The 18,063-nt window shown below is 46.9% G+C and overlaps 1 protein-coding gene across 1 annotated transcript in view; it reads right to left on the bottom strand.

Moving 5' to 3' along the window:
* The window catches only part of LOC126253199 (G1/S-specific cyclin-D2), a 60,097-nt gene that overhangs the window by 29,965 nt on the left and 12,069 nt on the right, over positions 1–18,063 (bottom strand). Inside the window, exon 2 of the mRNA XM_049954369.1 lies at positions 14,790–15,011. Coding sequence (XP_049810326.1) covers positions 14,790–15,011 — 222 coding nt within the window. The remainder of the gene's footprint in view (positions 1–14,789; positions 15,012–18,063) is intronic.

The following is an 18,063-nucleotide window of genomic DNA, read 5'->3' as shown; positions in this document are numbered from 1 at the left end:
CCCTGCGAACTCGCCCCGAGAGAACTGTGCTCCCCAGCCGTTAGGTTCGTTCGAGTAAAGCTATTACAAACGAGTGCAACCGTTTTCAAACTGTATCTACTGCGCAAGCGCAGCTTTGTGATAGTTTCGACCGTCAGAACCCTTTGGGTTTACTAAAACGCTTATTTCGCGTGTTTCGTTTGCTGACCGCCCGTAGCGCTAGTTGATACATCTGCTCTCTTTGCGTTGCTCAAATGTTTCGGACATAAATAATGAAACAATGCTCCTGGTACGTTTTTTTTTTTCATGCGTAGCACTAAGCGTTTCAAGAATTTATTCTGCCTGTCAAGTGAAAATATTTATGAAAGTATTTTATGTGCTGTTTATATGTGTTTTGTGCCACTCTTTCACTGTATCGTGTCGTCTTTCTGAGGTTAAGGTACTGTACAGTGCCTACTACATTATGCAGAAAAAAAAAACTCGAACACAAACAGTTGGAATGATGTTTGCATGTGTCTTAAAATTGACTCTGAGCACTATTGAGACTTAACTGCTGAGGTCATCAGTCCCCTAGAACTTGGAACTACTTACACGTAACTAACCTAAGGACATCACACACATCCATGCCTGAGGCAGGATTCGAACCTGCGACCGTAGCGGTCGCGCGGTTCCAGACTGTAGCGCCTAGAACCGCTCGGCCGCTCCGGCCGGCGCATGTGTCTCGTTTTCTGCATAACAGAGAAGACGGCTACAGTGCAGGACAGGCTGCACAACACAAAAATACTAACGTAAATATTTGATCATGCGTATGAGAAATTCTCAATGTGCGTCTGCCGAAGCATGAAAAAATATGTAAGTGGTGCAATGTTTCATTACCGTTTATAAGAATGAATAACAGTTGCAGGCTTTCCAAAAACATCGATTCTGATGAATAAAATTCATTCAAACGTTCCTGCTTCCCACTTGTGGTCGCCACTTTAGGGGAACTAGTGATACAAAATGTTAACTGAAAACGTTCTTAATTATTCCTGACACCACGTTCCATCCTGTTTTCTTTTACATATCTTGAATTATACAAATATGATGAAAAATTGATCAATTTGTCTCACTGATTTTGGTAACACAAATTGCAGATAATTAGTACCAATGCTGATAAACAAGATAATAAATGGCCAAATATTGCAAATGCCGGAAATAATCTAATTTGAAGGAAAATTATCGTTGGGTTAGTTGGTAGGGAGTGGCCTCAATGAGTCTACTGATTAAGAATCTGATATGCAGCTTAATTTCGCGAATATATGTGTAACAGCATAGCGTGCTTATTTCTATGCAACGTCCCCTCTGAAGTGAGCCAACTTAATGTGCGTGTGTTATTCATGGCAATAAGTATAGAAGTGCCTTTCTCGCTTCCCCCCTCCCCCCCAAAATCCCTATTATCGGCTCTTGTAATCGGATCCTTGTATGGAAGAGAAAAAAATTATTCATTTTGAAAGTGACGTTAAAGGACAGCAAGATCCTTTTGCTTTTGATACTCCCGGCTTCATATATGCAGCACATTTCTACGGAAAAATGCCTCAAGAGAATGAAATTACACTAGGATGTATTCATTTTTCAAAAGTTTGAAATATACAGTTTCCTTAAAAAACTAGCAGGAACCTAGAACTTATTATCTTCAACGAGAATGCTACGAGACTGAACACAAAAAGCTCTACACATGCGCTCGCTGATTTCTTTGGAGCAGGCTTGTTAAAGGCTTTGGAGCCAGTCGAGAGAATTTCCTTTGACCAGCCGGAACGGCTTGCAACTGTTCATTGGCCGCAAGTCGAACAGCTTTCACCCAGTCACAAACCACGGGAACTGGGAGAACGCCTAAGTCGTGGTTGCAACGGTTGCAACTTTATCTCGAACAAACCTCTTGCTGCATCGCAGCGATCTCGCATATCGCCGCGAAGCAGCGGTCGTTGTCGGTGAATGAGGCAGTGCACACGGGTCCGCAACCACAGCAACAGCTAACGTCAGCCTGCCATTGATGCAGCCATTTTGAACGTATATTTGTTAATTGAAGGGGTGAAAATAATACCCTGAAATATGGGACACATGTCGCAAAGACAATCGTTATAGGATTAAGAGCCGCGTGGTTTCAAGTGTGTGTAAAGTTTTGTGAGAGTTTTGCTGCGAAACCGAATCAGGAGAGTAATGATACAGGTAAACATTACTCTTAAACTGTTTTGTGTTTAAGTTCAACAGGTGGCGTTTTTGCTCGAATGTGACTATTTAAAATTTGAAAACGACTGTACGTTCACTTTAAAATACAGAAATTACTTCGACCTTCTCTTAAACTCCTCAACAGTGTCACGAACCTCACTTTCAGAGCTGTGAACTAACCCAAAACCTCCGTTTCTTACCGAGCGAGGTGGCGCAGTGGTTAGACACTGGACTCGCATTCGGGAGGACGACGGTTCAATCCCGCGTCCGGCCATCCTGATTTAGGTTTTCCGTGATTTCCCTAAATCGCTCCAGGCAAATGCCGGGATGGTTCCTTTCAAAGGGCACGGCCGACTTCCTTCCCTAATCCGATGAGACCGATGACCTCGCTGTCTGGTCTCCTTCCCCAAACCAACCAACCACCCAACCTCCGTTTCTTAATGTAGCCATTAACGAAATAAGCAAGTACTACCTGCTTCCTTCTGCGTACATGTATACCGATTCGATTCGAATCGGCTAATGCTACGCGATTATCACTGCAATAGCGCCATGTGTGCACTGAAACGATTTCTGACGTCATGATCTCGCTGCGAGGACGCGCGGAAGTTAACCCGCTCGTGTGCGTTGAGCCTAAGGTGTATGTATGCAATGTTTGCTGCCAGTCATCTGATGATCCTCTTCCAAAATATCTTCTTTGCTTAGAGACACTCATTCGTAAGGTTAGCTTTTTGTTGTTAAAAATCCCTCTTATCAAATAGCTACAGAACTCCAGATGTGGGTCTTTCTTATGTCGCTGTGTGTAGAGCATTAACGAACATATTTTGTGCTAGCGTATGATGACAAACTCTACTTTGCGGCAAAGTGCAAGCCGGGCTATCTGAGAGCAGACCCTCGGTTGTTGTCAGCTAAACTCAGCGAACCAGCTAAACTCAAGCGAACCAGAAGTGAGACAAAGAAGTTCCCATTTGGGAAGGAATAACTGCTTTCTGTATTTGTCTTGCAACAAACGGAAGCCTCCCGAAAATCGTGATCGGAAACAAGGGTATTCGTCCTTTTTTTTCATTTTCTTTCAAGATAAATACGTCGCAAACAAAAATATGAAGATATGCTCTGCGTACTCGCCATCATTTTCTACTACGGTTAGTTAAGCAGTAAGCTATTAACTCTATTAACTTCCCATATCGGTAATAATAATCTAATGAGTGAGATTTCATTGGGTAACCAACACATCGTAACTGAATCGGAATAAATTTCGAAAAATGTCTTGTCATGTAGATTAGCGTGCACTACACATTTGCCTCAAAACGGACGGGGTGCTTAATATTCTAATATGCTAAAGACTAGCATACTCTCATATGTTAAAGACTAATTCTCGAAATCTAACTTCACCACTGTGTTTTGGTCGAGTCTGGCATATACTGCCAAGGAATTTGCATACTCTTGCGTAATGATTGCCGACACTGCCTTCATCGCCTCACAGTACTGTTGTAATAGTTCATCTATATAGGCGGTACTGAATATTTTTGGTGGCGCACGACGCTGCGAAGTAGAAATTTTGGATGACTTTTGTGATCATCACACACGGCAGGCCTTTGTGCTTTTATTATGGGATCAGGTCAGAGTGTCAGATGATGAAACTACTGTTTAATGTATGTTCCATAATTCATACCATTTATCTGTCGAAACGTCAAACGTAACAACACGCAGAGGGACACAGGTGTTCACAAAAACGGCACGTGTCACAGAAAATGCCAGGAATTGGAAAGAACTTCCTGAAAGCGAAAATATGCAGATTGCCTTTCTAAAACAATCTTTGGCGATTAACATTTTTCACGGTACTGCCAACTCTTCAAGCAGCGAACAGGGAGCATTGTATGGATATGACACGTGAGTTTTCCCGCATGCCAGAAGTATCGGAAACGGTGAACTAGTGGCTTTTATACGCTGCGTTTATATTGCCGTGTAAGAATAGTCTCCTTAGTAGACAAGCTGGAAGAGCCTACATTCTGGACTGGGATAGGAATGTGATTTTCCTCGAATAACGTGGCGCCGTCGACAATGAGTAACTCGATGAACATTCACCGATCCATGGGGTAGGACAGTTGCGGCATTCGATGACGCACTGCGCTAACGGGATGACGTACGGAATGTTATTTCAAAACTCTTTGCAACTGAGCACATACTTTCGCCGGTAGGACCTTAGCCTGACGTGAAACCTGGTCATAGCGTAAATGGACACAACGGATCACAGCGTGCGTCCCGTAAAGAGCGGGCACGGGACCACGTGCACTGTCCGTTCTTCATATGAAGCTCGATACGCTAAGAAAGCGGACGAGACAATATTGAAATTAATCCCCTTTAGGTAAATGCATTTTTTTTTCAATTTCTATCCAGTAAGTAGATTCTGTTCTTGACGGTTTTGGAAGGCCTGCAGTATAACCATCTCCTGGCGGTCGCAACCTCTTCATTAGACTCAAAACAATCACCGGACATTTTTCTACCGAATAGGATGCGTTTTCTATCAACTCGAACTGCAAATTCCTTAGACCCTACAAAACTTTCTTTGTAGTCGGAGACATTGATCAGAATGACTTGCAATGCATTTACTGCCTGTTGATTTATCTTCTGTGAGCTAATCAAAAAGATAAATGAGTTACATCCAAGAAAACACGGCGCATAATCCTTCCGGCTGATGAATGCGGCTTCATAATTTTTCAGTGCAGGGCCACCAGCATTAAGTGTACGGTGTTTGCATTTGGTCAGCGTTCCATTTCTCGTGTTTGTTCTTCACAATATGTATTGCACTCCCACTTACGATATGGCTAGGAAATCGGCCGTTTCATATAATTTTAATCACTAAACGCCAGATATTATACTGCGTACTTCCTCGATGTTTCGTCCATGGTTGATGTTTGGAGATGTCTTTCACGTGTGTCAGTATCAAGAGAAGCACGAACAAGTTTCACAAGTCTCTCCCCGTTTCGTGAACAGTTGAAAAAGTAAGTCTGCTTGCAAACATATATCTGATTTGGATGAATTTCCGTTGGTGGTGCACAGCAAAGGAACTTACTTTATCCATACCTAGATGGAAGCAAAGTCGCGGTTGTAATTTCTAGAATGTACGAGGATATTTTGGCTGAGCTATATTTAAATTGTTAACCACTTTAACCTGCTCACATTAAAACTGATGCGTATCGAAAGAGCAAGTTTATGTCTTCGGACGTATATAGTTACAAGAATACGAATGTGCCGACTTATTGTGATTCTTGTGATTACATGTGTCTGAAGATGAAATCCTGCTATTCTGAAAAGTGTCATTTTTAATGTGAACATATTTTCAAATTAGGAATGAAAGAAACCTTCTCCATAGAAGAGAAGCTTCCGCCCAACACCAAGGTCTACGAAAACACGCGCCAAATAGTCTGAGAAAACACAACTCTATTTGGAACGACTTCTGCTCAACCGACGCCATAATGGCAGAAGAGTGGAGACAGGCAAACTACAAACTCCGACACATGGTAATACGATATGCAACACATGGATTCCACTAGTCGAATGAAGACTGGTGTGTGCACTGTGCAATGAACACGGTGAAAGATATCCAAAAATTTGCAGAAAATGAAAAGTGTCAATAATAAAACTTGGACTAGACCCGCCAGGTTAGCCGAGAGCGCTAATGCGCTGCTTCTTGGACTCTGGTAGGCGCGCTGGCCTCGAATCGAATCCGCCCGGCGCACCGACGAGGGCCGGTGTGCCGCCCAGCCCGGATGTGGTTTTTAGGCGGTTTTCCACATCCCACTAGGTGAATACCGAGCTGGTGCCTAGGTCCCGCCTCAGTTACACCACTCGCAGACAGCAGGGGTACACCAATTCTGTCCCCGGGGGGTACGGGGGGGGGGGGGGCGACAGGAAGGGCATCCGGCCAACCTCTGATGTTAACACCACCAAATCCATTGTAACAAGGCCGACCCCGCGTTGAAGTGAGGCAAAGGCTCACGAAAATGATGATGAATAAAACTTGAACTAGAGTAATGTTACTCGGCTTTGTATTCGTATTGGTACCTGTATTTGCAGACTGTGCGCATTTTCATCAATAATAATTTTAATGTGGCTGAACCATAAATTTTCTTAAAGAAGTTATGCCTGCACGATATAACAGCTTATCGATGTGAACTTCAAAAAGTCCTACTAACGAAGCTATTCAGCAGAACAGTTTAGCATTTGATTAACGAGATTGCGCAACATGTCCCAACACAAAAATAACAAAATTGTCAGAGTCTTCTCCGCCGCAGGACGAGCAATTTTCACGTCGCCCTCGTCGGTAACGCGGGAGCGACGCAATCCCTCCAGCTGCCGCTATTCAGAGTCGGCTGATACGAGCGTCATTAACGAGTCGGTGGGAAAGGGAGCCCATTGTGGCTCGAGGGGCAGCGGGGCAGCGGGGCAGCTGGCGCTGTGAGGGAGCCACAGGGCGCTGGGGATCTGCACGCGGGGATGCCGTCGCTGTCGCTGGCCGGAGGGACAGCCGGCCGCAGTGGGACACGGCGGCCGCGGCTGCCTGGGGCTCCACTCCTTCATTAACTGGGCATGCCGTAATGAGACTCAACGAGCAGGGGTGTTCGCCAGCGCAGCGTCTTCCCGATAATGCGCTATCTCGCTCTGCCTCAAAGCGGAAATGCCTAGCTCTCCCATCTGCTCCTCTTATCTTCCCGGCCAACTGGATCCACTCCAGCGATCTTGAAACCACGAGGCGTTTACGACACAAAGGGGCTGTTTCTTCGCGCCTTCTCTCTTCTGCTACGTAAGTCCCGTCTCTGTTCCACCAGACGACTTTTGGCACTCCCTACTGGGCTCTCCGACGATGCCCGCACCGTTTCGAAGCGGTAGAAAGTAAGCAGTACAGCGCATAAATTTATTTCGTCATTCTGTGTAAGCAAAGTCGATCTGATGGAAGTGAGGGAAACACGTGTTTCTCTGCCGATCAACTTGTCGTGTGCTTTACGTACTGCGATTATGATGTGTTAGTTGCTAGACATCGAGCACATGCGGGCAAGAGAACACTCTTTTCGCTAAATACTATTGATAAAATATGAAAAACAGCCATTTGCAGCTGACTGCAGGACAGTTCTATTACCACGAACGTATATTTCGCGTAAGGACCGCGAAAACAAGATAAGAGAAACTGGCGTTCGTAAGGAAGCATATAGATGGTCGTTTTTCCCTCGCACCGTCTGCGAGTGGAATAGAAAAGGAAATGGCTAATAATGGTACACGTACCTCCGCCATATACAATATGGTGACTTGCGGAGTGTTTACGTGGAGGTAGATGTATTAAGTCAAAAGGTACAGAGAGATGTCATCAACCCGATAGTGACGTCCCTCTGCTCTCCCCCGAACTGGCTTACCCAGCCAGTTAGAGGGAGACCTAGAGTATAACTTTGACTGCGAATCACGGTGCAGTCTGACGTTTCCCACATTAACTAATCCTTCCAAGAAGTGAAGTAAGTGATAAGCGACGGAAAAAAATTCTTGGGCTGAGCGCCGACTGAAGTACGGACCATTGGATTTGTAAACTTGTAAAATTATTATTGAGCCACTTGCTCAACGGAGAGGCTCGAGTCTTTGGATCATGTACCCTTAAGCGTTTCTATAAATCTGCGCATGCGAGAGCGAGCCTGCGTTTGTTTTCGTAGCTACATGTAAGTCACTATTTCCTCCAGAATTTTATTCGATCATATGTAAGTCGACCATATCCGTACCGTATTTTGTGTCTCTTGCTTAGTTTGTTACGCTTTTCATCGTTGGGTCACGGACCAATAGAAAATGGATCGTGTTAGTGTTGCAACAAATCGAACGTGAACTGAATGTTGTTGCGTGTTTTGTATATAAACAAAAATTGGGACGTTATCGGCAGGGCGTGGGTTGTGGGAGGGCCCAAATTAGATCTCTTTCAGCGTCAGTAGCCCTTGCGATATTTTACTCGATACGAAGATCCACTGGACAGGTACAAATATTCTTCGGGAGACTGGTTCCGGAAACATATTTCCACCATCAACACTGTATGGTTCATACCACATATGAAGGGCACCGCTCTATATTACGCTGCGCGGTCTGGGGCGCCTAGCCACGGTTCGCGCGGCTCCCCCTGTCGGAGGTTCGAGTCCTCCCTCGGGCATGAGTGTGTGTGTTGTCCTTAGCGTAAGTTAGTTTAAGTAGTGTGTAAGCCTAGTGACCGATGACCTCAGCAGTTTAGTCCCACAGGAACTTGCTACAAATTTCTAAATGTCATCGTCATGATCCAATCGTGATACGACTGTGACGTACTGGCTCTTATAAGTGGTATGGAGCCTCCTGCCGCATCGAACAGCATTGATAATGGTAATATGAAGTTTCCAAAACCGGCCTACGGATGAAGTTCAAGGAAAAAAATGTACCAGTTCGCCCTGGTTGTCCCACAAAACGGGTTATACACTCGCGGACCCTATCCAAGCACCCACCACGCGGAAATCCATTCAAACATCGATATGCTTGAACTGTGCGCGGGCGAAGGCGACTAGTGCACGCGTGTGCAAAATGTTAACACGCTTACTTGTCAGTACGGATGTGTGTGGCCTCGTCGAACAAAGCACCCACTACTTTCATCCCTCCAGATAGGCCGTCAGCGCGAAATGCGCTGTTGACCGAACAGCGGCTCGACGCGTGCAGTCGTGGGGACGCGACGCGGCGAGACGCACTGGACTCGGCTCACCACGCCACTGACTCACCACCGCCTATTAATAGACAGGGACGCCAGTTCGCTCACAACGCGACCGCCGCAACCGTCTACGATGACGGTGACGAAATTCCGGCCGAGCTCGGCGCGGCCGCGTCTGCGCTTCCCGCGGACCACTCAAGTTCGGAGGCGGGAGGTCAACTGCTTTTATGGAGGAAGTAAGAATTAACGCCGCGCCCCCGACGCTTAGACACAAAGAAGACAGCCACTGGCGAGGCCGCCGGCCGGCCACTGCGTAAAAGACAATCCGCCGGTGTTATCGAGTGACCCTCGCGACGAGGGCGGCCATGTAAGTAAGTAAATAAATAAATAAATAGGTAAAAAAGCGAGCAGGGCAGCAGCGCCACAATGCTAGGCCGTCACCGCGGACGGAGGCGAGGCTGCGCCGGTGGACACCGGCTGACCTCCGAGATTATGCATCGCCCTCATTGTATGCATATGGAACGTCGGAAGGAGCACCCCGCGCTCCAAGATATACGGCCGTGTAATGACGCCGCATATGGGAGTCATGGAATAACTTTGTATCGATAAACAGCGTGTCCGCTGGGAAGCAATTTCGCCCTATGCTGAAAATCCGGTTGTGTTTTCTACCTATTCGGAGCGGCACCAATAAAGCTATTATTATTGCCTCAAAAAAATGACGCAATTAGTTTTATTGTCTGGTCGCAGGCACGTGTCTGCATTTCCCAATACGTGGGCTACTTTACCGTCGCACGTCGCTAGAGGAACCAAAATAAAAAATCGTGCAGCCGGTTATTCTTCGATCACGTGTTTGACGTATCAGCGTGGCGAGTGACAACGCCCAGCAACCAGGCAATTTCAGTTCTTTCTCGATCACCAGCTCATCGCACTGTTGGCTTTTTGGTTAAGTACAAGCTGAGCCTTGTCAAGTGTGCGTCGACATCGTTTCCCCCCGTTATTGCAGTCGCAAAAATATGCAGCCACAAAACTATTTTTTTCTAGTTATAATGAATTGGAGATCAGTGCCTAGGCAATCAACAACAAAAAACGTTTCATTGAGTTGTTTCCAGGTGTGACGTGATAAGTTTGAAGCAGTCTCCCGCGCGGGAAAGTTTTTAAGAAGAGATTTTTCACATGCTTAGGGGTAATATAGAGAAGTGAATTTTAGATTTTTTAAGTGATTTTTTGTAAGAGAGAGAGACTTTTCCGCTGCAGAGGACAGAGCAAAGTGACGACAGCCCACCAAAAGTACCTGTCACAACGTTGGACCATACACATCACATTCTAATCAGATCGGTACTAATTTAATCGTTTTTTAATTAAAATTGTTTTCAAAAGTGAGACCTATGATACGAGAAAGGAGGAGGAGATCAGTGTTTAAAGTCCTGGTCATTAGAGACGGAGCGCAAGCTCGGATTAGGGAAGGAAGCGGCCGTGTCCTTGCAAAGGAACCACCCGGGCACTTGCCTGAAGCGATTTAAAAAAAAAAATCACGGAAAGCCTAAATCAGGACGGCCGGACGCAGGTTTGAACGTTGTCCTCCCGAATGCGAGTACAGTCCGCTAACAACTGCGCTACCCGGCTTGAAACAAGAAAAATAGTTTTGGGTGCTACTTAGCGATTACACTTAGAAAGACAACGAGACTGAAAAAGCGCTATGAGTTGCCGTCTCTCTCTCTCTCTCTAATACTCAGGCAGCTCAATTTCTTTGCCAATAACATTGACAACGAATTTTTCATCTATTATCACTGCTAGTTCCTTAATTCTGTTGCCACATTTCGAGTTTGTGTATGAAGGGAAGACCCTCGTAACATCACTTTCGCCGTCCAGGTGCCAAACTGTACAGACAGCACACACAACACGCATTTCTTGCCAGTCGCCGATTCGGGGTTCAGTTCTGGATGAGGAATCACAGTTTCCAAGCAACCCCCTCCCTCAAATATAATTATCCCCACATTTAACGTGTCACAGACGCCTAGAAGTTTCATAATACCAGCCACAAAACAGAATTTGAAGCAAGACACTATTTCACCGAGCTGTAATTTAAAATACTTTATTTCACACTACTATTTCCGGGCATAGCCCATTCTCTCAAGTGCATTTCTTGCGACAAATGTGGGCATATTGTACTCGTCTCGTTATTGCAGCGCTCTGGCACTGTCATACTGTTGAAAAGGGTGCTCCATGTGAGGACGAGCTCTTCGAATTCGAAACTCGATTACAGCACGCTGTTTCCCCACCGCACCCAGAAAATTAAGTTACACGCTGCAATTCGGAACCCTCGAACGGCAGGTGTATACAAATATGCAGAAGCGAAGAATAAAGATGTAGAATGTTAAGAACGTTTTGTTTTATTTAAAAAGCTTTACGAGTTTGCACAGAAAAATTTCGGAGGCGTTACTTTTCAGCAGGGCCAAGTAAAGTACAGCCCGGTGGGATAATGCCTTTTTCTAAACTTATCGCCGGCCGGTGTGGCCGTGCGGTTAAAGGCGCTTCAGTCTGGAACCGCGTGACCGCTACGGTCGCAGGTTCGAATCCTGCCTCGGGCATGGATGTGTGTGATGTCCTTAGGTTAGTTAGGTTTAATTAGTTCTAAGTTCTAGGCGACTGATGACCTCAGAAGTTAAGTCGCATAGTGTTCAGAGCCATTTTTTGAACCATCTAAACTTATCGAGGCTGTGTGCCCACCCAGAAGAAAATGAAACAATAAAAATGTTTCAATATAATGTAATAGTTTGTTTACATCAGTGTTTAAGTAAATTGTGTCGCACTGGGCGGGGGCGGGGGGGGGGGGGGGCAGAGAGACTCAAATTAATGGACGCTCGATATGACGTAAAGGGCGACGCCACTGGACACTCATCTTCAAATACAGAAAGATCTAAAATTCTGGCTATAGGTAGTGTTCCTGAAACTTCCTGGCTGATCAAAACTGAATCAAACCAGGGACCTTTCCCTTTCGCGGGCAATTGTTGAACCTAGCGACCTATCCAAGCAAGACGGACACCCCCACCCCCTCGATCCGCTCCTGATTCTGGCGCTGACTTGTAAACAGAAACAACCACTCGTGACAAGCGAGCTCAGTGCAGGAACAACACGCCAGGGGCGCTGCAATAGACTATCTTGCCACTTTATCGATTCCGAAATCGAACCAGTTATTTCCTGGTCGACAGCCACCGCAATTCGCGTGGACTACATTTACAGCAAGGAGGAGTGTAATGAAACTGGACGGCGAGAGAGCGAAGGTAGACAGGGAGAGTGCGCAGGTAAACAGAGGGGCGGCGGTGCGCAGTGCGTAGCTACGCAGCCGGCGTGTGAAAGCGCGGCGGGCGACGCGCAGGCTCGCGGCGGGCAGCGGAAGCACGCATTATGCGCAGAACGCAGCCGGGTGTCAGCTGCTCCTTTGTTCGCCGCCATTGTCCCCGTGTAGCAGCAGCGGCGCTGCTTCCGGCCTGGCCGCTACACTCGGCCGGCTTCCGGAAGGCAGCAGTCTTCCACTGGTCGCTGACCCTCACTTACGTCTTCCGCTGGCCTTCTAAATAGCCTCCTGCACCGTCTCGGGAGGAAACTTCTCAATGGAAAAGTTGCCTCCGGTTTCTTAGCTCGTGGAATGCGGTGCGATTCAAGGTGGGGGGCACGCACGGCGGCGGCGACGGTGCCCGAGAACGGCTGGAGGAAGGAAGCGGCTATCTGTCCCGGCGCCACGGGGCTCTATCGCAGCCATTCATTCGCTGCAATCGCAGCCCGGTCGGCTGGGTCGCCGGTCGTAGATAGGCGTCACTGCCCGTCGAGGAAGGCTCCCCACAAGTAACTCAGCTCCGAAGAAGGTGTCTCCAACAGAGACGACGTCGTTTCGCATCGATTCCGAAAACATACATGGTGCTAAACTCAACTTGTTTCTTTTCCGTATGACATCCCGAAACCTGGGACCGAGGCAGCCAGGTGGGTTCAGTATTTCTTGACTCCTGGAAACCATTTGACACCACCACACCAAAGTTTATCTACAAAATTACGACCGAGTGAGGTGGCGCAGTGGTTAGCATACCGGACTCGTATTGCGGAAGGACGACGGTCCCAACCCGCTTCTCGCCACCCTGATTTAGGTTTTCCGTGATTTCCCTAAATCGCTTCAGGCAAGTGCCAGGATGGTTCCTCTGAAAGGGCGCGGCCGACTTCCTTCCCCATCCTTCCATAATGCGATGGGACCGATGACCCATGCGATTATCACGCCTTCGGTCCATTAAAAAAGGGAGTGTCGACCTTAAAAAAAGGTCCTTGGAGTGTCGACCTTAAAAAAGGTCCTTGGAGTGTCGACGACTCCTGTCGAACTAGGTCATGCAGCAGGCAGTTATGGACTTCTTCACGCATAAGGACACGGTGCTTTACCAAACGGTTACCTTCGACCTGGTATGTCAGTGGAATGATTGCCTCAATGCTCACGGCAATGATGCCCCACTCGGATAGCGATTCTACACTGTATGACCGAACGGAAACTTTTTCTGCGCCCCCTACGTAATGAAGACCAGTGCGAAAGTAGCTGCTCAAATATTCAGTCGGTTCTTTAAGAGGTTTCAAAGTGGTGCAAAGTAAGGTAATTTTGCTTCAAATGTTGAAGACAAAGACAGAAAAACATAGTGTTCCGTCACTACACTATTAATGAGTCACAACTGTGATCAGTGAACTCATACAAATAGCTGGGTCTAACAATCTGTACGGATGTAATATGCAATGACTTCATAGGCCTAGCCGGCCGGAGTGGCCGTGCGGTTATAGGCGCTACAGTCTGGAGCCGAGCGACCGCTCCGGTCGCAGGTTCGAATCCTGCCTCGGGCATGGATGTGTGTGATGTCCTTAGATTAGTTAAGTTTAATTGATTCTAAGTTCTCGGCGACTGATGACCTCAGAAGTTAAGTCGCATAGTGCTCAGAGCCTTCATAGGCCTAGTCACGGATAAGGCAAATAGCAAACTTAGGTTGATTGACAGGATACTGGAAGACAGCAGTCAGTCTACAAAAGAGGCCACAAATCACTTGTGCTTCCCATCTTAAAATATTGCCCAAGTGTGTGGATTTCGTATCAAGTAGGTCTAGAAGGGGATACTGAAGGTATAGAAATAAGAGCGACACGAATGTCTCCAGATTTGTTTGACACGAGAGAGAACGTCACGGAAACGGCCGCTTTGAAGGATATCTCCACGACGTATAATGCGCCGTATGTAACTTGCACACCCTAACCACAGAGGTTTTTCATAAATGGTGGATTATTTAGATAGCTTTCCCTTTTTCTCTGGAACAAAATTATTTTTAAAGTCAAAGAGACGAACGTTTGTAGCCAAGGCCATTCGAGGAAGACTGAGAATAATACTTTTTTCATTCTCTTGATCTCGCAACAGCTCCAGGCCGAACAGCCAGTTGGGGACAGCAGAAAATACTGAAGAAGATTCCAACAGAGGGGTCGAAATGTCGAGTGTTATAGAAGTTTGAAGAGGAATAGGACGCAGCCTAATAACTAAGAAGATTTCATATCAGATGACGGCACTGCACTACAGCGAGGGGCCGACATTCGGCACTGGGGATAACTACGTAAGTAAGCTGGAGTTCTGGAATCAGTGTCGGGTTCAGCTGGAGTGTTTATAAAGCGGGACTGGAGACTGGCTGGCACATGACCGATCGCTGGATTCCGCTGGAGCCCACGCCTTACTTCTCCCCCCCCCCCCCCCCCCAAATTCTGAAACGGCGGGCGTGCGTCGAGAGGCCAATCCATCGGCTTTTCTGTTACAAAGTGGTCTCGGTCGCACGAGAGCCCTATTCAGAAGTGTCCCCGCGAACAATAGACCCGAGAGAGTGGCGCGCGCAGGCAGGGAGGCAGTACTCACCAGCAGCTGGTCGTGCGTGATGCTGTTGTCGGTGTACTGGACGAGCATGTCTGCGCTGAGCAGCGTGTTCTGCGACTGGCGCAGCTTGGAGGCGAGCAGCAGGCAGGCGGTGCCGAGCAGCTGCAGGCACGTCTTGGGCACGCTGCACACGCTGAGGAAGCGGTCCAGGTAGTTGGTCGCCAGCAGGAACACCTCCTCCTGCTGCGTCTGCTCCACGCACACCTACAACGCGACGGACACGTCTCTGTAGCGCACCTAACTCTCTATACGACAAAGAACGATCTCTCAATACGAAACATTGCCTTCTTAGCACATACTGTACTTAGGGCCAGAAAGCCAGACTCTGCCGGTGCTACATGTTAAAATCGAGCCGCATAAGGTATATAACGCGTCTGATAAATAGTTACCGGAGGCAGCTTTGCGAACTTATCACACGAGATGTGCAGGATAGGAGAGGGGGGAAGACGCGTATACAGGGTGTTACAAAAAGGTACGGCCAAACTTTCAGGGAACATCCCTCACACACAAAGAAAGAAAATATGTTACGTGGACATGTGTCCGGAAACGCTCACTTTCCATGTTACAGCTCATTTTATTTCTTCTCCTCAAATCACATTAATCATGGAATGGAAACACACAGCAACAGAATGTACCAGCGTGACTTCAAAAACTTTGTTACAGGAAACGTTCAAAATGTCCTCCGTTAGGAGGATACATGCATCCACCCTCCGTCGTATGGAATCCCTGATGCGCTGATGCAGCCCTGGAAAATGGCGTATTGTATCACAGCCGTCCACAATACGAGCACGAAGAGTCTCTACATTTGGTACCGGGGTTGCGTAGACAAGAGCTTTCAAATGTCCCCATAAATGAAAGTCAAGAGGGTTGAGGTCAGGAGAGCGTGAAGGCCATGGAATTGGTCCGGCTCTACCAATGCATCGGTCACCGAATCTGTTGTTGAGAAGCGTACGAACACTTCGACTGAAATGTGCAGGAGCTCCATCGTGCATGAACCACATGTTGTGTCGTACTTGTAAAGGCACATGTTCTAGCAGCACAGGTAGAGTATCCCGTATGAAATCATGGCGGTGAATAGAGGAAGTACAGTACATACTGACGAAACTAAAATGAGCTCTAACATGGAAATTAAGCATTTCCGGACACATGTCCACATAACATCTTTTCTTTATTTGTGTGTGAGGAATGTTTCCTGAAAGTTTGGCCGTACCTCTTTGTAACACCCTGTAGATGCCGGTAAGTAAGCCTGACGTCTCATCGACACTAAGAGACGGTTAAAAAGGGAGGGCAAGCTAATATAGAAAGGAAGAGGAGGAAGAAAAGTGGCCATGACCTTTGCAAAGGGATCATTCCGGAATTTGACTTCATCTTTCCTTTATTTGTGTGTGAGGAATGTTTCCTGAAAGTTTGGCGTACCTTTTTGTAACACCCTGTAGATGCCGGTAAGTAAGCCTGACGTCTCATCGACACTTAAGAGACGGTTAAAAAGGGAGGGCAAGCTAATGTAGAAAGGAAGAGGAGGAAGAAAAGTGGCCATGACCTTTGCAAAGGGACCATCCCGGAATTTGACTCAACCGATTACGGAAACCACAGAAGTTTCAAAACTGGATGCCCGGACGAAAATTTGAACCGTTGCCCTCCTGAATGCGAGTCCTTCGGTAACTTTGATATGTAGTATCCGTACGAGTATGTACTACAGGCCGCGCGGGGTAGCCGAGCGGTGTAAGGCGTATGGCCACGGTTCGCGGGACTCCACCCGTCGGAGGTTCCGAGTCCTCCCTCGGGCATGAGTGTGTGTGTTGTCCTTAGTGTAAGTTACATTAAGTAGTGTGTAAGCTTAGGGACCGATGACTTCAGCGGTTTGGTCCCATAAGACCTTGCCACAAATTTCCAATTTGTTCTACAGGGTAGGTCCTTTACACACAATTATATCCTTAACTCTTGAAGAATAATTTAGCAGTGTCGAAGTACAACAGATAAGGATGTAAGAAAAATGTAATAGCAAGGACTGTATAAAGTGAGGTTTATATACATATAGTGTCTCTTCTGAGAGTCGTGTGTTCTCTGGTGTTTCATCGCGTATTTGAAATTACGTTTTTACATTGTGTCGTCTTTCATGAGGCGCTACTGTCGACTGACAGCGTCGGTTTGTTTCCCATTACAAACAAAATCATTTTTAAAGTGGTATTCTGTATGCCCATTCGATAGGGCGGTCTCAGCCTGATCTAGTCCGACATTCGTTTTACCGATTTGTATTACTAAAGACAGTCAAACACGATGAATAACACGTCCTCCAACAGCAACAGAATTGCCCCGCGGTGACGGCTGCCGCCAACCATCCAGCGCTTCTGTCGCTTTTGGATTGCGGTTTATTCAGGGTGTTTTACTGTCTTGTTAATACATATGGGTAAAACGAATATCGGTATAGATTAATCTGGAAGGACTCTATCGAATGCACACGTAAAATTCCGATTATAAAATAATTTTGTTCGTAATGGGAAACAAACCTGCGCTTTCTGTTGTCACTGGGCGTCACATGAAAGATGTGAAGAGCAGTAACTGTCAACCCGCAGTCGGGCCAATAGCCTGGTCAGGGCCTACGTCACAGGCTTAGCAGGTAGATGCAGCTTTTCTTCGCCGCGGCACTAGGTGGGTGATGGGCACATCCCCGCGGCTGCATTTTACGCCCGGGAAAGACCCCTGTACTCATCTGATAACGCCGGCCGCGGTGGTCTCGCGGTTCTAGGCGCTCAGTCCGGAGCTGCACGACTGCTACGGTCGCAGGTTCGAATCCTGCCTCGGGCATGGATGTGTGTGTTGTCCTTAGGTTAGTTAGGTTTAGTAGTTCTAAGTTCTAGGGGACTGATGACCACTGATGTTAAGTCCCATAGTGCTCAGAGCCATTTGAACTCATCTGATAACAAGTCAAGCGAACCTGGGGCCGTCCACTATTAGTACCTTTGAAATATCGTACTCCGGAAGAAAGTTAAAGATCATACAATTTGATGGAGTTAGGGACGGAGACGTGCAAATAAATAAAAAAATGCTAATGAATCCAAGAGACAGAATGGATGAGTATATATGTGAGATGTTGCTGAAAACTGTAGTTGAAGACATGGTGCAAGGAAAGAATCACAGGGACACAAAAATCACAGGGGCACGCCTAGATACGTCAGGCAGATCGTTGATGTAGGAAGCGCAGTTATGCCGAAATAAAGAAGGTTGCTGGCAAACGACGTTGATGGGCCAATGGCGA

Source organism: Schistocerca nitens, chromosome 4 (genome assembly GCF_023898315.1).
Source record: "Schistocerca nitens isolate TAMUIC-IGC-003100 chromosome 4, iqSchNite1.1, whole genome shotgun sequence".
Classification (NCBI taxonomy): domain Eukaryota; kingdom Metazoa; phylum Arthropoda; class Insecta; order Orthoptera; family Acrididae; genus Schistocerca; species Schistocerca nitens.
The sequence above is the reverse complement of the archived record's forward strand: the minus strand, read 5'-3'. Positions and strand labels throughout refer to the sequence as shown.